The 16,510-nt window shown below is 47.2% G+C and overlaps 1 protein-coding gene across 1 annotated transcript in view; it reads left to right on the top strand.

The window, feature by feature from the left end:
• Window positions 1-16,510, top strand: part of TEX14 (testis expressed 14, intercellular bridge forming factor) — a 68,055-nt gene that overhangs the window by 38,264 nt on the left and 13,281 nt on the right. Inside the window, exons 8-12 of the mRNA XM_060258980.1 lie at window positions 526-649; window positions 2,513-2,691; window positions 5,568-5,719; window positions 7,049-7,239; window positions 8,100-8,247. Of these exons, the coding sequence (XP_060114963.1) occupies window positions 526-649; window positions 2,513-2,691; window positions 5,568-5,719; window positions 7,049-7,239; window positions 8,100-8,247 (794 nt within the window). The remainder of the gene's footprint in view (window positions 1-525; window positions 650-2,512; window positions 2,692-5,567; window positions 5,720-7,048; window positions 7,240-8,099; window positions 8,248-16,510) is intronic.

The following is a 16,510-nucleotide window of genomic DNA, read 5'->3' as shown; positions in this document are numbered from 1 at the left end:
GGAGAGCTCCAAGGAATATCAGGGCCAGGACACAGAGGCAGGAAATATCAAATCACCTCTCTGAAAATGCCCCAGCCCTGCTAAGGGGTCTCCATAGGTCACCATGACTTCTAGGCACACAGGCATTCACTCACAGACACAAATACTAAAAAGTGGCACCAAAGAATCACCAACTGCTCTGTAAACGAGGCAGACTCCAATCAGTGACTGAAATGGAGATGGCCACATTGGCTTATTCTGATTTTCCTGACGGGCTACACTGGCTCCGGTGCAGCCTCCTGTTCCAAGCATTGACCATATTGAGGCTTGTTCAGCATTTTGATATCAGTTTAATGTCCTCTGCGACTTTGATCAAAGCCAAATGATAGAGAGGGAAGCCAGAAGTCTCACGACTGACCAGAGAATATGCTCTGAGGATAGATTTAGTTTCTGTCTTTCTAGGATAAAAATCTATGAAGCTGGAAATGTACTTTCGGTGTAATCTGATTTCCTTTCATATTTGGAGGCATTTTATCCCCTCTGCAGTAAACTCCGTCACCCTCACTTGCTGCTGTTGATGGCTGAGTCCTTATCCATTGACTTGAAGAGAACCCGATTAGTGTATGAGAGAGTTAACATTGGCTCGCTCTACAGCATCCTTCATGAAAGGGTAATGCCTCTGTTTTTTGTTTTCCTCAGAGTATTGACGGCGTCCCCTGTGCTCAGTCAGATCCCTGAGTCCCAGTTTGTTTTTGTTTTGCTTTTTTAAAATTCTGGTTGTTGAAATATTTACACCCAGGACTTTTTTTGTAGAAAAAGCCCAGCAGGAACTTATTTGCATATTAGGCCACACCCCCTGCTGCCAAGCCAGCTGGAACTGCGTTCCTGCTTCAAAAAAGCCCCGCTTACACCTTTCCATTCTTAGTATTCACGGGCAACTTGTAGTAGTAAAAACAATGCAAGTAATACAATTGAAATATAATAAGCTGGGGGCTGGAAGGGATTGTGGGAAGATCTTTGGACATCTTTCAGCACTCCCTCAAATCCCTTCATCAGGGGTTGTTCAAGGTACTCTGTCACTCCAAGCAGGGGTGGAATTCTAGCAGGAGCTCCTTTGCATATTAGGCCACACCCTTTTGAAGTAGCCAATCCACCAAGAGTTTTCAAGGCTCTTTTTTGTAAGCTCTTGGAGGATTGGCTACATACAGGGGTGGAATTCTAGCAGGAGCTCCTTTGCATACTAGGCCACACACCCCTGATGTATCCAGTCTTCCAAGAGCTTACAAAAAAGAGCCTTGTAAGCTCTTGGAGGATTGGCTACATCAGGGGTGTGTGGCCTAATATGTAAAGGAGCACCTGCTAGAATTCCACCCATGACTCCCAAGTAAGGTGCATCCATCCCCTCCTGGGCCTGCACCTGTTGCAGCATGGACCCAGAAGGACAGATCAGTCACCTGATAGCTGGACCCCTTGGATGCACTGGTGCCTGCCTCATTGCACTGCCTTCAGCAGTTACATCAGTTGGCTTGGCTTTAGAACTGGCCCTGCTGTTGTCCATCTTGTTCTCCGGAGCTCTAAAAAGCAACTGAAACGGTTCTTCTTTCAATATGCTTTTGATTCTCATGCTTTTACAGTATTTACTCGAAAGAAAGAAATCCTGAATGTAAGACAACATCTTCCCCAAAAGACTAAAATAATAATAATAATAATAATAAAAAAGATAGCTCTGAATTGAAGATGCTTTCTGCAAGCAGCTTGGTGAGCCATCTTGGGGGGCGGGGGTTGCTGCCCTCGGCTTCTGCACCTTCGGGGGGCTGGTTGCTGTTCTTGCACCCCCTGGCTGGTGCACAGAAACTGCTAAGTAAGAAAGGGCAGCACCCCCTTCCACATATATACATGGAAGGAAGACCCTACCCTGCATTTTCTTTGAGGAGGGTTATCTTACTTTCGGTTAGATACAGTAGTTTTTTCAATAGTATTTAATTGTTTTAAAACTGAATTTCTGTGCTGCCTTGAAGGCCAAGCTGGCGGAAAGGCAGGACAGATATTTTAAAAGTACAAATATTTGTATTGCATTTCCAGTGTTTAAAGCACTTCAAAGCCATTACGATAGCAATCCTTACAACAGACTGTAAGTTAGGCCATTATTATTAGCTTCCCCATATGGCAATTGGGGAGGCTGGAGTGGGGAGGAAGACTGAAGTGGCTTGCCTAACACTGCCTGTTTTGTTTTTGGCTAACTGAAGACTTGAACCCAATTGCCTCTTCTCTTGGCCATTTTTATACACCAGCTTCTTAATCTGAATAAATAAAAAAAATGCCTAGTGCAGCTGACATATATTACCCCATACATTTCTAAGACGTTTTTTCTTGGAGGATATTCTAGTACAAGTTAGCTCCACACATCCACAACCAGAGGAAGAGCTAGCCAGCCATGCCAATCTTCAGGCTGTCCTCCTTTTGTTTAACTGAGAATGATGAGTGACTTCAGCAGGTACCAGTTACCACTCTAACGCTCTTCCCTTTCCTCCAGCGCTCAGAGTTTGCAATCCTGCATGCCAAAACGATTGTGCACCTGCTGCTGCAGGTGACTGAAGCCTTGCAGTTTCTACATGTGCATGGTTTTGTCCACCGCACAGTCAGCTCCTATGCAGTAATGCTTGTAACAATGTATGAAGCCCGACTCACCAATTTGGAGTACATGATTGAAAGGTTTGAGCCCCATACTACCGCTGTTACTACTGCTACTATTACTGCTACTGCTTCTTCTTCTTCTTTGGGTGATGTTCAGCGTATAATAAAACGTTATATAATTAAAAATAGCACATAAATTAATTAAAATTATGAAAACACAGGTTTGTCTAGATCCTGGACTGCCAGGGTGTCTTGCTGGGGGAGGAAACTTACAGAGTGTCTGAATAGGAAAGGGAGCTGCCAGCCAGTAATAAACCAAAAGCCTGACAGAGCATCTCTGCCTTACCAGGACCTGCAGAATTGCATGAGGTCACACAGGGACCTGATGTTATCCGGTAGAGAGTTCCACTAGGTTGGGGCCGGGACGAAAATGGCCCTTGCCCAGGTGGAGGACAGTCGGACCCCCCTGGGGCCAGAGATCACCCAAAGCATTTTTACCAGTAGAGTGCAAGGCTCTTACAGGGATGTATTGGAGGAGACGGTCCCAAGGGTACATTGGTCCCAGATTGCTCAAGGCCTTAAAAATCAAAATCAAACCTTGAATCTGACTTGATACTCCACCAGAAGCCAGTGTAGCTGAACTGCTAACACATTATGATGAGGAGGTTTGGGTTCATGTAGAGGAAGGGCTTGTAGATTGCAAGGGCCCTTGGGTGCAGTGCGTCCCTGTGGAACTTTCGGTACAGTTGGCAACCAGATGTGGCCCTCATTCTATCTGTTTCTTAACTTGCATGGGAGAAAGTCAGGGGAGGACACTCAAGGCTGCCACGGGAGTACTCCTTCATCTGCATAAATCCATCCCGGGTTCTTTTTCTTGGTAACATTGAAGCGTGGCAGCATGTTGGGAACTAGTTTTTATGCTGTGACGGATAGGGAAGGCTCTTCTGGTGCCTTATCTCTTGTGAGTACTGCTGTTTGGACGCTGTGTGCTGCCGCCTTCTCCAGTTCCAAGGCTGGTGGCTGAGGTCTAGAATGGCTTCTCCTCCAAGCAGTCCAAACAGCCATTAGAAAGCTGGGGTTTACCCCCCGCTCCCAAGCCCTTCTAAACCTTGGCCTAGACCAGGCAAAATCATGTATTAAGCAGAGTGCTAGATATAGAAAGACAAACAGATATTATCAATTCCCCAGACTATTTCTCTTCAGCAAACTGTAGATACATAGTTGCTCCTGCTGCCTACCTATAGGGCCTTTTCACACTTACCAATGGAAGCCGGAAGGGAGTTGGTATTGTGCCGCCTTGCAGTAATCCGAGACAGGGATGGGAGTTTTCAGACACGGTTTTTTTTTTTTCCGATAGGGTTCCGTGATTGAAGCGAGCCATTTCACACTGTTCCGCTTTTATCTCGCTTCCACCAGCGCCAGCTGTTTTCGCCTGCCGGCGCGCGATCTCCAGCTTATTTTTTTTTTTTGGAACGTCAGGCAAAGATCGTTATAGTGCTATAGCGCTATAGCATCGTATCACAACAGCACCACCATAGAGATGGCTAGGCTCCATTGAGATAAGTTACCAAGTTTCAGCGGCGGCGATCTCTGGCATCTTAATGGAACCCAGGCATCCCTATGGCGATGCTGTTGTGGTATGTCGCTATAGCGCTATAGCGATCTTAGCCGGACGTTCCAAAAAAAAAAAAAGCCGGAGATCATGCGCGGTGGGCGAAAAAGGGCGCAAAAACTGCTCCCGGGTTAGATACTGGACATTTCACACAGCACCCCATAGCGATTTCAACCCGGAAGGAGGGGCTGAAAAGTGGAAGAAGCTGCTCTTTGTTTGTAACGACTCAGGCATGCCTCACTACCGGGACAGCCGCGGGACTGTGTGAAAAGGTGAGAGTATTCCGGTAGCAGCCAGTTACTGAATCAGGTCTGTCTGAAATGCCAGCAGAAACCCGTTACTGTTCAGTAACTGACCAGCTGGCATACCGGAATACTTAAGCTGTGTGAAAAAGCTCATACTTTCTTGAATCTCACACTAGAAAGGCCTTTACTTTAGCTAGGAGTATGTCCCTGCCATCTGCGGTAGTAGAGGGGAGGTATAAAGGGGCTTCTTCTGCACTTAGGCTCTGTTCCTGTTTCCAGCCTGAAATAGATTCTTTGGAGCATGTATTTTTTAATTGTTCTTTTCATACGGCGAGCCGAAGGGAAATTATTGGCCCGCTGTTGGAAAGGTTCCCTGGCAGATCAAATTAGATTATCTTCTGTCAGACAGGAACCACCAGAGAGAGCCAGTTTGGTGTAGTGGTTCTCCTTCAGAGAACAAGACAGGTGGCTAGATTCTGTTCCCAGGTTTATAAGGAACACAAAAAGCGAGACAAATAGGCCAAACTGTAAATCTTTTAACAAATTTTATTTAAAGTGACTTTTTAAAATGGTTTAAAGGGTTAAATAATAATCTTCTAAATTCTTTTTTACTGTTATAACCCTCAAGTCATTAAATTTTAATGTGCAGATTCTTTGTGAGACTTTTTATAAGGTATTTTTAAGGTTGTTCTAGATGGCTAAAATGTTCTGGTCAGTGACCATAATAATAAACTTAACTGACTGGCTTCTCCTTGGCCAGTTGCCTCTGTCCCTTTCAATGCTGTTGGGGAAATTGTCCATGGGCCGTGAAATTCTGGGGCTTCTCATGAGCCATCTGGATCATCTGCCAGGAGACACAGGGTCCCTGTTTCCTAGGCTGGTGTGCCTCAGCATTCTACTATCCAGAGCCTGCTGGGTGTTTGGGTGGCTCTTTAGCCCGACAGTTGCCTCTGGGGTCTGAAGGCTGGTGAGCAGCACCCAGTCTTCCTCCCTCCTTTCCAGTGTTGGGAGCTCCTGGAGACATATGAATACAAGAGGGCACATGCGGTCAAAATGTCCTCCACGCATCAAGCTTCTTGGCCTTCTGTTTCTGGCAGCAAAGATGGCGGAGAGCGGAGTGACCTGACTCGGGTGCCCATCTCCTCTCGGCTGTTCAGGTGGTGCTCACCGGAAGTGATCGCTGAAAAGGCTCCTACGGAGAAATCCGACATCTACAGTTTCTGTGCTGTTGTTCAGGAGGCTCTCACAGGTACACTTAAAGAGACGAAATGTTCTGAATGAGGTCACATGAAACTAAGCAGGTCAAGACGTAGACAGTATCTGGCCAGGAGACCTCCTAGGATCTCTCACTTGTATGCCATCTTGAATCTCCCCCTAGAAGAAAGCAGGATGTTACTGTAGTAAATAAATATCCATCTTCAGAATGGCAGCATTTCCTACAGCATCTTGACACTCCTGATTCCCTGCTACACATTTGTTAGTTTCTCTCTAGATATCCCCACCATTCATTTGTCATTCCTTCTCCAGACATTCTTATTTTTTATCTTTCTTTGCCAAAACCCTAACTTTCACCCTGTTGAAAATACTGTTTTGAGATGTTGAATGCAATCAGTAAACAAAAACTTACACACACCTCCCCACACACAGGTGCCCAGTCAGCCTTGCCTTGCCTCACCTCAGCTGCCTTACTTGAGGGGCACCTTGAGAGGCGGGGCAGAGCTTCCCTCCTTGCCATGCCCTGGTGTGGCGTGGCCTGGCTGCATGCACTGCGATCTGGATGCATGTCCGCCACTTTCTGCCCCCTCCTGGACAATTTAAAATGCACAGGAGGGTGCAGGTGAAAGGGCCCGCTGATCAGCTGATCGGGGGGGGGAGCCTTTATCTGTGAGTGGGAAGGGCAGCAGCTCTCCCTCACTCGCTCCCCCCCACTTGCCACACAGGCGGGGCACCCCCCCGGGCCACTCCTGTAGGTGACACGCCGGGGTGATTTGTACACAAATTTGTAGCCAAAAATCTGAACATATTCTTATAATAACCATTATGTATATATTGAAGTTACAGCAAATATTACAAAGATGCTCTGTAACCTCTCCTATCCCATCCCAATGAAGTTGGACCTTGTAGCACAGTACAAAGGATCCTCCACCACACAAGGACCATTGTTGCAAAATTAGTAAGGGTCATATGTCCAAGGGTACTGTGAGATCCTCTGGTTGCTCCCTTCCTTTCCTTGGAGCCAAGCTGTATCAAAATATGTGTTGTATAGTGGGTTCTATGCATTGAAGAGTCGAGGCATAAGTGATAACCAGCTCTTTATTAAGCACAGCATAGTAGGTGGCTGCACTACAAGACCGAGAACTAGGCCAACAGGGTTCTCATGCAAGCACGTTATTGGGTCATTCAAACTGGCAGGGGCTTGTGATTGGTCCAGGGCGGCAGAGATTTGGATCCTGCAGCCCATTGTTCCCAAGTCCTGAAGCTCAGTTCGTATGGCTCCAATGAGCCAGGTCGGAATACCCGAAGCCTTCACTTGAGTCCACATACATAATATCATGATTTGGGAATGCGTGTCTTCCAGATACTGTTCCTTGGAAAGGGATCAAGGCTTCAGAGGTTAAGGATCGCATACTTTCTGGCTGGTCTTTGGAAACTGATGCCAGGCTGCCGAAACTGTATTATGACTTTGTGAAGGTTGGTCTAGAGTACAGAAAGAAGGACCGCACCATAAATCTGGAGGATATTCGCTACATCCTGCAAAATGACTTCAAGGTGAATCAGAATGTTTCCATTCCTCCGTAGATAGTCTTGTAAATTGGCACTCTCCTGGTTTGCACTATCAAGTAAGAATCTCCTCTGAGCCACTGGGGACCGGGGTGGGGGTGGGGGGGTGCATTTGTGATCTGGATAAGCAATTGGTTGTTCTTTCTATGTTTCTAGCAAGAACCTTCATTGTGACAAAATTGACAGACTGGTTAAGTGTGACTGGCTGGCTAGTAAAGCTCTTTGTGGACCAGTATCTTTCAATAGTTCTTTGAGCATACTCAAGGTCAGGGCTTTTTTGTAGCAGGAAGTCCTTTGCATATTAGGCCGCACCCACCTGACGTAGCCAGTCCTCCTGGAGCTTACAATAGACCCTGTACTAAGAGCCCTGTAAGCTCTTGGAGGATTGGCTACATCAGGGGTGTGTGGCCTGATATGCAAAGGAGTTCCTGCTACAAAAAAAGCCCTGCGCAGGGTAGATAAAAAAAGCCATTTGTCTTCCAGACGACATTCCCCATGAGTATGAACATTGCATAGCCGCAGCAGAGTTTGTTCACCTTCCACAGATTCTGTGAATCAGTTTTTAAAAGAAAAAAGGATTTGAGATTCTAGATGTCATGGTTTTCAGCAGAAAGTTGGGGTGAGGCATGCTGCACTTCTTCAAGCATGAAATGGGAGGAACTTTCTTTAGTGAAATGGTTCAGGGTGAGATTGACGTTTTGTCCTGAGCCCTGTCTATTTCAGTAATAGTCTGGAAAGTGGGCTCATCTGCTTAACTTCCCTGAATTCTTCTGGCTGCATGAGTTAGTGGTTGGGAGATGTGTTTTAGGACAAAATCCACATTCTTGATGGCATTCTTCTCATTACAGGATTTGACTGCATCCCACAGGGACTATCCCTGTGAAAGTTCCAACGCAACCATCATTGAATCCCAACACATTAATATCTGCTTTCCATCCTCCTCAGACTTCGGAGTCAAGACACCAGAGCTACAAGGAGAGGAGCCCGTCCAAGCTGGTCTGTTTCCATGTTGTCAAGCATGCCTGGCTGCATAGAAGGGGAGGGGCAGTTTCTGGTAGAGACTAGAACCAGATTTGAGGGCTTTTTGCAAGCACAGCAGATAGAGGGTCCATCGTTGTCTTTTGCTGACTCGTAGTTGCAGGCACTTTTCTCTGCATTACAGGGGGATTGGCTGCAGTGTACCTATCTGCGGAACCAGCTCAGTCCCCAGAGAACAGTGGAGAGATGCATGTGTAATATCTAAATTAGGAATACCATGAATAATCCACCTTCTCCATTGATCAGTGCAAATAATTTAAGCTAATGATCCCATTTGTCAATTGGGTCCTTACTCAAAATATCTTAAACCTGTTTAGAAGACCAGCCTCATGCCATATTTTGGGTTCTTATATGTAAAAGTAGTTTTGACTGGATAGAAAGAGAAGCTTGAAAGCAGTCTGCCATGCCCTCAGCTTTTTGTATTCTAGTCCTACCACAAATCCTGTCTTGGAATTTGTATTTATGTAAGCAGCTGCTTCAGCTTCAAAGAAAAGAAGTTAGTAGATTGACTTCTAGCTATTCCATCAATGTAATTTGTAGCCCTGACCAGTGTTCCCTCTAAGCTGAGTTAGCTTGAGCTAGCTCACAGGTTTTTAGCCTCCAGCTCACACATTTTTGTCTTAGCTCAGCAAAAGTGGCCCCAGAGCACAATAATTTATGCAGTAGTTCAGAACTTTAATGCCAGTGGCTCACAACTTTAATACCAGTAGCTCACAAAGTAGAATTTTTGTTTACAAGACTGCAGTTTAGAGGGAACATGATTCACAGGGTGTCTGTTGTGGGGGAAGAAGATAAAGGAAGTTGTAAGCCACTCTGAGACTCTGATTGAGAGAGAAGGGCGGGGTATAAATCTATGGTCTTCATGTGGAGGTTGGCAACCCTGAAACGGAATTTCTAGAAACAACGGTCTACAACTTCTCAGATTCTAGAGATGAGCAGGAAAGCCCTAAGAAAGAAGCAGGTGAGAAGAGGGACCCACCTCACTAGGCAGAAAAGCAGAAAGTGTTAACTTTGGGGGGGGGGGGGCGGGGTTGGAATCACAATTTAGATTTGTCCCTGGAGCGCAACTGCAACTAAAAATGCTCACAATTAACATGAAGTGTATTAGATGCTGTGAATAAACTTGACTTGATGCTGGCCTTAATGTAAACAACTTAGAGGGAACATTGGCCCTGACCTGGATAGCCTGTGGAAGCCCAGTCTCTTCCGACTGGAAACTGAGCAAGGCCAACCCTGGCAAGTACTTGGATTGGAGAAATCCAGGAGTGGAAGACAAAGGCAGGCTGTGTCAAGCTATTTTTTTATTAATATCCTCCATGCCCCAGTAGGGGTTGCCAGAAGTTGCCATGACTCCCAGGCACACAAGCACACACACAAATTAAAAAATACAAAAAACATTTGTAGGATGCCAACAGTTGAGCATGGTGTGTTTTTGATATATTAATAGTGCTATCCTAAATCAAGTGACATCCTTCTAAGCTGATTGACTTCAGTGGACTTAAAAGGGTCTATCTCTGCTCATGACTGCACTGTAAAAGAAGTATGAAATATTGTAGAAAAGTAATAAATGAAAGAAACTTCTTGTTAATGGAAAGACCATTTTTGTATTCTTATTGCTATTTACCACATTGCAACTAGCACACAGGAGGCAAAATAGGCTTAAAGGATCATGCATAAACTCTACATTTTACCAACTAAAATTGGCCTTTGTTGATTAAAATGGCTTCTTGCTGACTATTGTGTAACTTGTCCTAACATATGTGTCTTTCTGGAAAGAGAGCTAATTGTCAAGATCTTCTTCGTGGTCTCTGTGCAGTCCCACACATGGGTTTTCCCGTCAGGACGAACCCTACCTCGGAGATTTTAAAAGCTAGCCTAGGCGTTATTTTTGGCGCGCACTCCCTTTCGCTCTGGGGAGCAGGCATCCACTGCGCATGCCTGGAGCGAGAGGGAGGCGCCCCACCCACTCAGTTTCTTTCCAACCGCCGCCCGGGATAGTCTTACCTCGCTGCGCTCCTCGTTTACCTCAAACATCTAGCCTCCGTTTTTCTTCACTTTTCCTCTTTATTCTATTTCCCTCGCTATTTTTCTTATATTCTTATACTCTCTAAAAAAAAAAAAAAAAAAAAAGCATAAATATCTTCCCCGCTTTTACCTCAGACCTCCCTTCCCCCCCCCCCCGGGCGTATGGAAGGAAGAGACAGTAAAATAACCTTTAAAAGGTGTTCGCGTTGTAGGGCGAAAATCCCTACCTCAGACGGACATTCGCTTTGCCTATTCTGCTTGGGAGAAACCCATAAAGTGGACGCCTGTGCGCATTGCCTTCAATTCGGCAAACAGGCGCGCAAAAACAGAGCCGCTAGACTAAGAAGCCATCTTATGGAGTCTGTGCTTCACCCTGAAATGTCTCAATCTTCTTCTGTGAGTAAGTCGCCTCCCCTCCTGACTCCCCAAGGAGACGGCGCACGGTCGGCAGCTTCAGTGGCCATTGTTCCCAGCAAGCATAAGCCCGGCGATGCCGCGAAAGCCGGCGACGGCGCGAGAACGTCAGAACTAACGGCCGCGTCTACTAAAACGAAAAGTGGGAAGCACACTAAGAAACACAAGCACTCCGATCCGAAGGGCCAGAAGGATTCGAGGAAACCTACCGATCCGAAGGACCCGAAAAAATCTACCGACCCGAAGGACTCGAGAAAACCTACCGACTCGAACAAATCTTCGGAACAACAAAAAGCCCACGAGCCTGACAGACAATGTGAGCCCTCCACACCTGGAACCGATACCCAGGAAGTGACCACTCCGATTACGGAATCACCGCATCAGCAGACGGAAGAGGTTATTCCGATTCCGTCCCGATCCCCTTCTCTACAAGGATCCATACCAGACCCTTCGCTGGAGAAGATCCGAGACCCGCTGCAGTGGACTCAACAGCACATCAACCCTAGATCGTTCCGCGATATGTCGAATCCCATCCAATACAGACATGACGCTTATAGGTACTTTGATACCCATCGGTTCCCAGCCAGGTCTCCCAGCATCGAGAGACATCGGTACCATCGTACGCGTTTCCCGGAGAGATCCCCTAGTAGGGGGAGGGACCGCTATCGCTACAACCCGAGGTCTCGGTCTCCATCTATGTCCCCGAGACGACGCCACTACGCTTCGAGGTCTCCATCAATGGATTCCCATGCATGTTGCGGCTACCACCATTCTCGGTACCGTACCGATTACCACAGGAACCAATCCAAGGAAGCGACTCCTGTCCAACGGAGTAAGCAACTAACAAAACAGCCATCTCCGACTCCTTCCACTTCGACTTCTAAGCTTAAAGGCACGAGTCCAACCAGACCTAAAAGCACGACTCCAACCAGACCGGACCCACCGGCACCCGAACCTGACTCGGATGCCGAATCCGACGCACAATCATCGGACTCGATACAGTCGATGTCCCCTGGATCCCCTGCCTCGGATATCGCCAAGCCCGCGGATTTGTCACCTTCCGAAGGGGCAAAGACATACTTGGACTTGATTGCCAACATGGCCTCTGCACTTAACGTTACCCTCACCTCAGATGCACCCAAGGTAACAGACGTGGTACACGACTTGGTGCACTCAGATTTACCTGCTGGTTCCTTTCTGCCGATGTTACCGGTACACCTAGAGGCCATCAAAGAAGCTTGGGACAACCCAGCATCTATTCCCCCGACTTCAAAACGAATTGAATCTCTTTACAGGATCCAAGCAATGGAGTCGAAATTTCTATTTAGCCATCCAGCCCCGAACTCTCTGATAGTTCATTCTTCTTCTAAATCGAAACAGACTCGTCACCCTGTACCTCCTGAGAAGGAAGGCAGGAAATTAGACACCCTGGGAAGGAAAATGTATTCAATTTCTACGGCAAATGCCAAAATCAACAATTATTTAGCATACTTCGCCGCGTATACCCACAATATCTCCTCCCAACTAAATACGCTCGTCTCTGCCCTACCTGAACCTTCCCAGAAACAAGCCTACAAGCTGCTACAGGAGCTCAACAGGGTTTCAAAGCAACAGATAAATACTATCCGCCACTCTGTGGGGTGCACTTCAAAGGCGATGGCTGCCTCAATTGCCCTAAGACGACACGCTTGGCTTCGGTCCTCTTCGTTGCAACCTGATCTTAAGTTTAAAATCGAAGACCTTCCCTTCGACGGCCAAGGTCTCTTTAATGCAACGACAGACGATATATTGACCACCGTGGACGACAGCCGCAAACGAGCAAAAAGGCTCGGAGTAGCGCAACAACAACAACAGCAGAGCTATAAGCCCAGACCATGGAAACCAACGCCGTTTAAACGTTCCAGATCTCCTCGACAATCTGAATACTGGAAACGTAAGGCTCCTCCTCCGAAGCAATCTTTTAACCAGAGACAGCAGAGACCACAACCACCTAAAAAGGCTGCGTCTTCATCAAAGCAGTCTCTTTGACTTCCTACCTTTACCAATTCAACACATTTCCAGACTTCTTCCATTTCACGAGAATTGGCAACAAATAACCACGGACAAATGGGTTTTAAACATCATTTTGAGAGGCTACTCGATAGAGTTTCAAACACCACCAACAAAACATCATTTTGTCTCAACTCCACCATCCCCTTCCCTTCAGGAAGAAATAGACACCTTAACTGCCAAAGCGGCTATAGAGCCTGTCCCAGACCAGTACCATCGGACCGGATTTTATTCCCGGTACTTTCTAGTTCCCAAAAGGGATGGGGGACAGCGTCCGATTCTGGATCTAAGAGCCCTAAACAAATTCATCCGTCACAGAAAATTCAGAATGATCACCTTACAATCGATTCTGCCCTTAATCCCCCGAAACTCTTGGATGGCACTGGTAGATTTACAGGACGCATACTTCCACCTGACAATACACCAATGCCACAGAAAGTTCCTGCGTTTCGCCGTGGGCAGCAACCACTACCAGTTCCGAGCCCTACCCTTCGGACTCTCCACAGCACCACGGACATTCACAAAATGTATGGCGGTAATTGCGGCATACCTCAGACAACGCGGAATTGCAACCTACCCATACATAGACGATTGGCTCCTCGTGGGAGCTTCAAAGGCACAGTTGATGAAGGACATTTCAATGACACTTGCGCTCTTAGCAGAACTGGGCCTCCAGGTCAATCATCAAAAGTCACACCTGACCCCAACTCAAGACATCCATTTTATAGGGGCTCGCTTGTGCACCACGGACCACAAGGCATACCTTCCTGTAGACAGGATATCTTCCATTCAGACACTGGCCACACAAATAATACAACAACCCAAACAAACGGCCTTCAACATTCAGCGCATGTTAGGACTTATGGCAGCGACGACTGCAGTTTTAACACACGCGAGACTACGCATGCGAACCCTGCAAATCTGGTTCGTCCGTGCGTTTCGGCCCCAACGCCAGTCTCAAAGAACCATCCTCACTGTTCCAAACCACATCCTCCCCTCACTCGAATGGTGGACAGTACGAGCTCACCTGCTTGCAGGAATGCCATTTTTAAGGCCAAGCCCATCAGCAGTAGTTACAACAGATGCCTCGAGGTGGGGCTGGGGAGCCCATCTCGACATACTCACTGTCCAGGGGCAATGGACACCGTACGAACAGTCGCTCCACATCAATTGTTTAGAGCTTCTAGCTGTTCACAGAGCTTTAAAATCGTTTCTCCCATCTCTTCAAGGCCGACATGTACAAATTGCCTCAGACAATGTGGCGACGGTTTTTTATATAAACAGGCAAGGAGGGACTGCTTCCACCCGTCTTTGCAAAAGAGCAATGCACCTTTGGCACTGGAGTATTGCTCACCAGATCCATCTCACTGCGGTACATCTTCCTGGCGTCCAGAATGCTCAAGCGGACAGGCTGAGCAGATATCTCATCAACGACCACGAGTGGTCCCTCCACAGGTCATATCTTCTGCCAGTATTCCGGAAATTCGGAACCCCCTCAATAGATGCGTTTGCTGCACCAGACAATGCACAGTGTGCTATCTTTTTTATGAGAGGTCCGCCCTCACAACAGTCTGCAGGGGATGCCTTCATACAGACATGGACCGGTCCACTACACTTTCTCTTCCCACCCTTCCCACTGATAACACGATGCATACAGAAAATTCAACTAGACAACACAGATTGCATTTTAGTGACGCCATGGTGGCCACGCCAGCCATGGTTCACAACCCTCCTCTTTCTGTCGAAAAATACTTACCATCACTTTCCTCCAGCACAGAACCTCCTGTCTCAGCAGAACGACAGGGTTCTCCATCACGACCCGAACAGGCTTCGCTTAACGGCTTGGAGGATATGTTCTCAGACTTTCCTGAAGGAGTAAGACATGTTCTCTTAAATGCGAGGAAACCATCAACGAGAAAGTCATACTCCATGAAATGGAAAAGATTTTCCATCTATGCTACCAAGCATAACTTCAGACCTTTCTCGGCTTCCATACCTCAAATCTTGGCATATACACTGCATTTGTCAGAAAAGGGCCTCACGTACTCATCTTTAAAGGTGCACCTTGCAGCAATCTCAGCTTTTCACCCGCATGTACAGGGTCGGACTGTCTTTTCACACCCTGCTGCGAAATCCTTCTTAAAAGGAATCTTACATTTGCACCCACCATTGCGGCAAATGTATCCTAGCTGGAGTTTATCGCTAGTGCTAAGCCAACTAGTAAAACCGCCTTTCGAACCTATGGCTACGATACCGCTTCACCTTCTCTCATGGAAAACGGCACTATTAGTCGCACTCACCTCTGCTAAGAGAGCAAGTGATATTTGTGCGTTCAGAGCAGACTCACCTTACACCATTTTTCACCACGATAGGGTGGTGTTGCGGCCAGACCCTGCCTTCTTACCCAAGGTAGTTTCCGCATTTCATTTACACAGAATCACAACCTTACCTGCCTTTTTCCAACGTCCTACGGACAAGGGGCAAGAAGCTCTACACTGTCTAGATGTTAGAAGAGCACTCGCTTACTATATAGATAGAACAGCATCGTTCCGTACGGACTCCAGACTTTTTGTGGCCTACGGCCGCCTTAATAAGGGCAAAAAGATATCTACACAGAGACTGTCAAAATGGTTGGTTGCTGCTATAGAGCTGTGCTACAAACTCGCAAAGCAACCAGTCCCATCTGCCATACGAGCTCATTCCACAAGAGCTTTGTCAACGTCATCTGCCCTTGCCAGGGGTGTATCCATGGAGGACATTTGCGCCGCTGCCGCCTGGTCTTCCCCTTCGACCTTCGCCACGCACTACGCTTTGGACGTTCGTGCTAGGCGAGATGCATCCTTCGGACAGGCAGTGCTCCGCTCCATCTTTGACTAAGGAGGCGGTCTCGGCTTGGTGAGTAATTGCTTGCCTTGTAGCCTGTTATGTGCTGACTGTGTTGCACTAACCTTTGCATTATTCTTTTCTCCAACTCTAGTGCCAGCACCCACCACCTTGCAGGTCAGCTTATCAGTCACCCATGTGTGGGACTGCACAGAGACCACGAAGAAGATAAACAGGTTACTCACCTGTAATTGATGATCTTCGAGTGGTCATCTGTGCAGTCACACACGCCCGCCCAGCCGTCCCCGCTGCTGGCTACTGGTCCTATACTACCGCTCATCTACTATGTCAGCGGCGGGGAAAGAAACTGAGTGGGTGGGGCGCCTCCCTCTCGCTCCAGGCATGCGCAGTGGATGCCTGCTCCCCAGAGCGAAAGGGAGTGCGCGCCAAAAATAACGCCTAGGCTAGCTTTTAAAATCTCCGAGGTAGGGTTCGTCCTGACGGGAAAACCCATGTGTGTGACTGCACAGATGACCACTCGAAGATCATCAATTACAGGTGAGTAACCTGTTTTTCTGCACAGTTCTCATTAACTCAGCCTCTTTGATGTAATTCAAATAAGGCTTTATTTAAATAAGTATCATGTTCACAGTCAAGACGTTCTTTGTTAGAACTGACCCACCAGATACCTTGCCCCAGCTGTTTATCACGTAAGCAAACTAGGCATGAAGCTAGCGTGGGAAGAAAATCAAAAGGTATTCTCAGTCAGGTGCCCCCTGCCCCCCCCCACCAGTTCGAGACTGTGCGCAGAAAAATCGAAAGTTATTGTCTCTGACTGTACAGATAACAGATGACCTTCACCGCTGTGCTGAAGAACGTGTCAGCCTACAGAGAGGCCCTTCTGTAGCCA

The sequence above is a fragment of the Heteronotia binoei genome, chromosome 18 (genome assembly GCF_032191835.1).
Source record: "Heteronotia binoei isolate CCM8104 ecotype False Entrance Well chromosome 18, APGP_CSIRO_Hbin_v1, whole genome shotgun sequence".
Taxonomy (NCBI): domain Eukaryota; kingdom Metazoa; phylum Chordata; class Lepidosauria; order Squamata; family Gekkonidae; genus Heteronotia; species Heteronotia binoei.
Note: the sequence above shows the minus strand (reverse complement) of the source record. Positions and strands in the feature narration are given on the sequence as shown.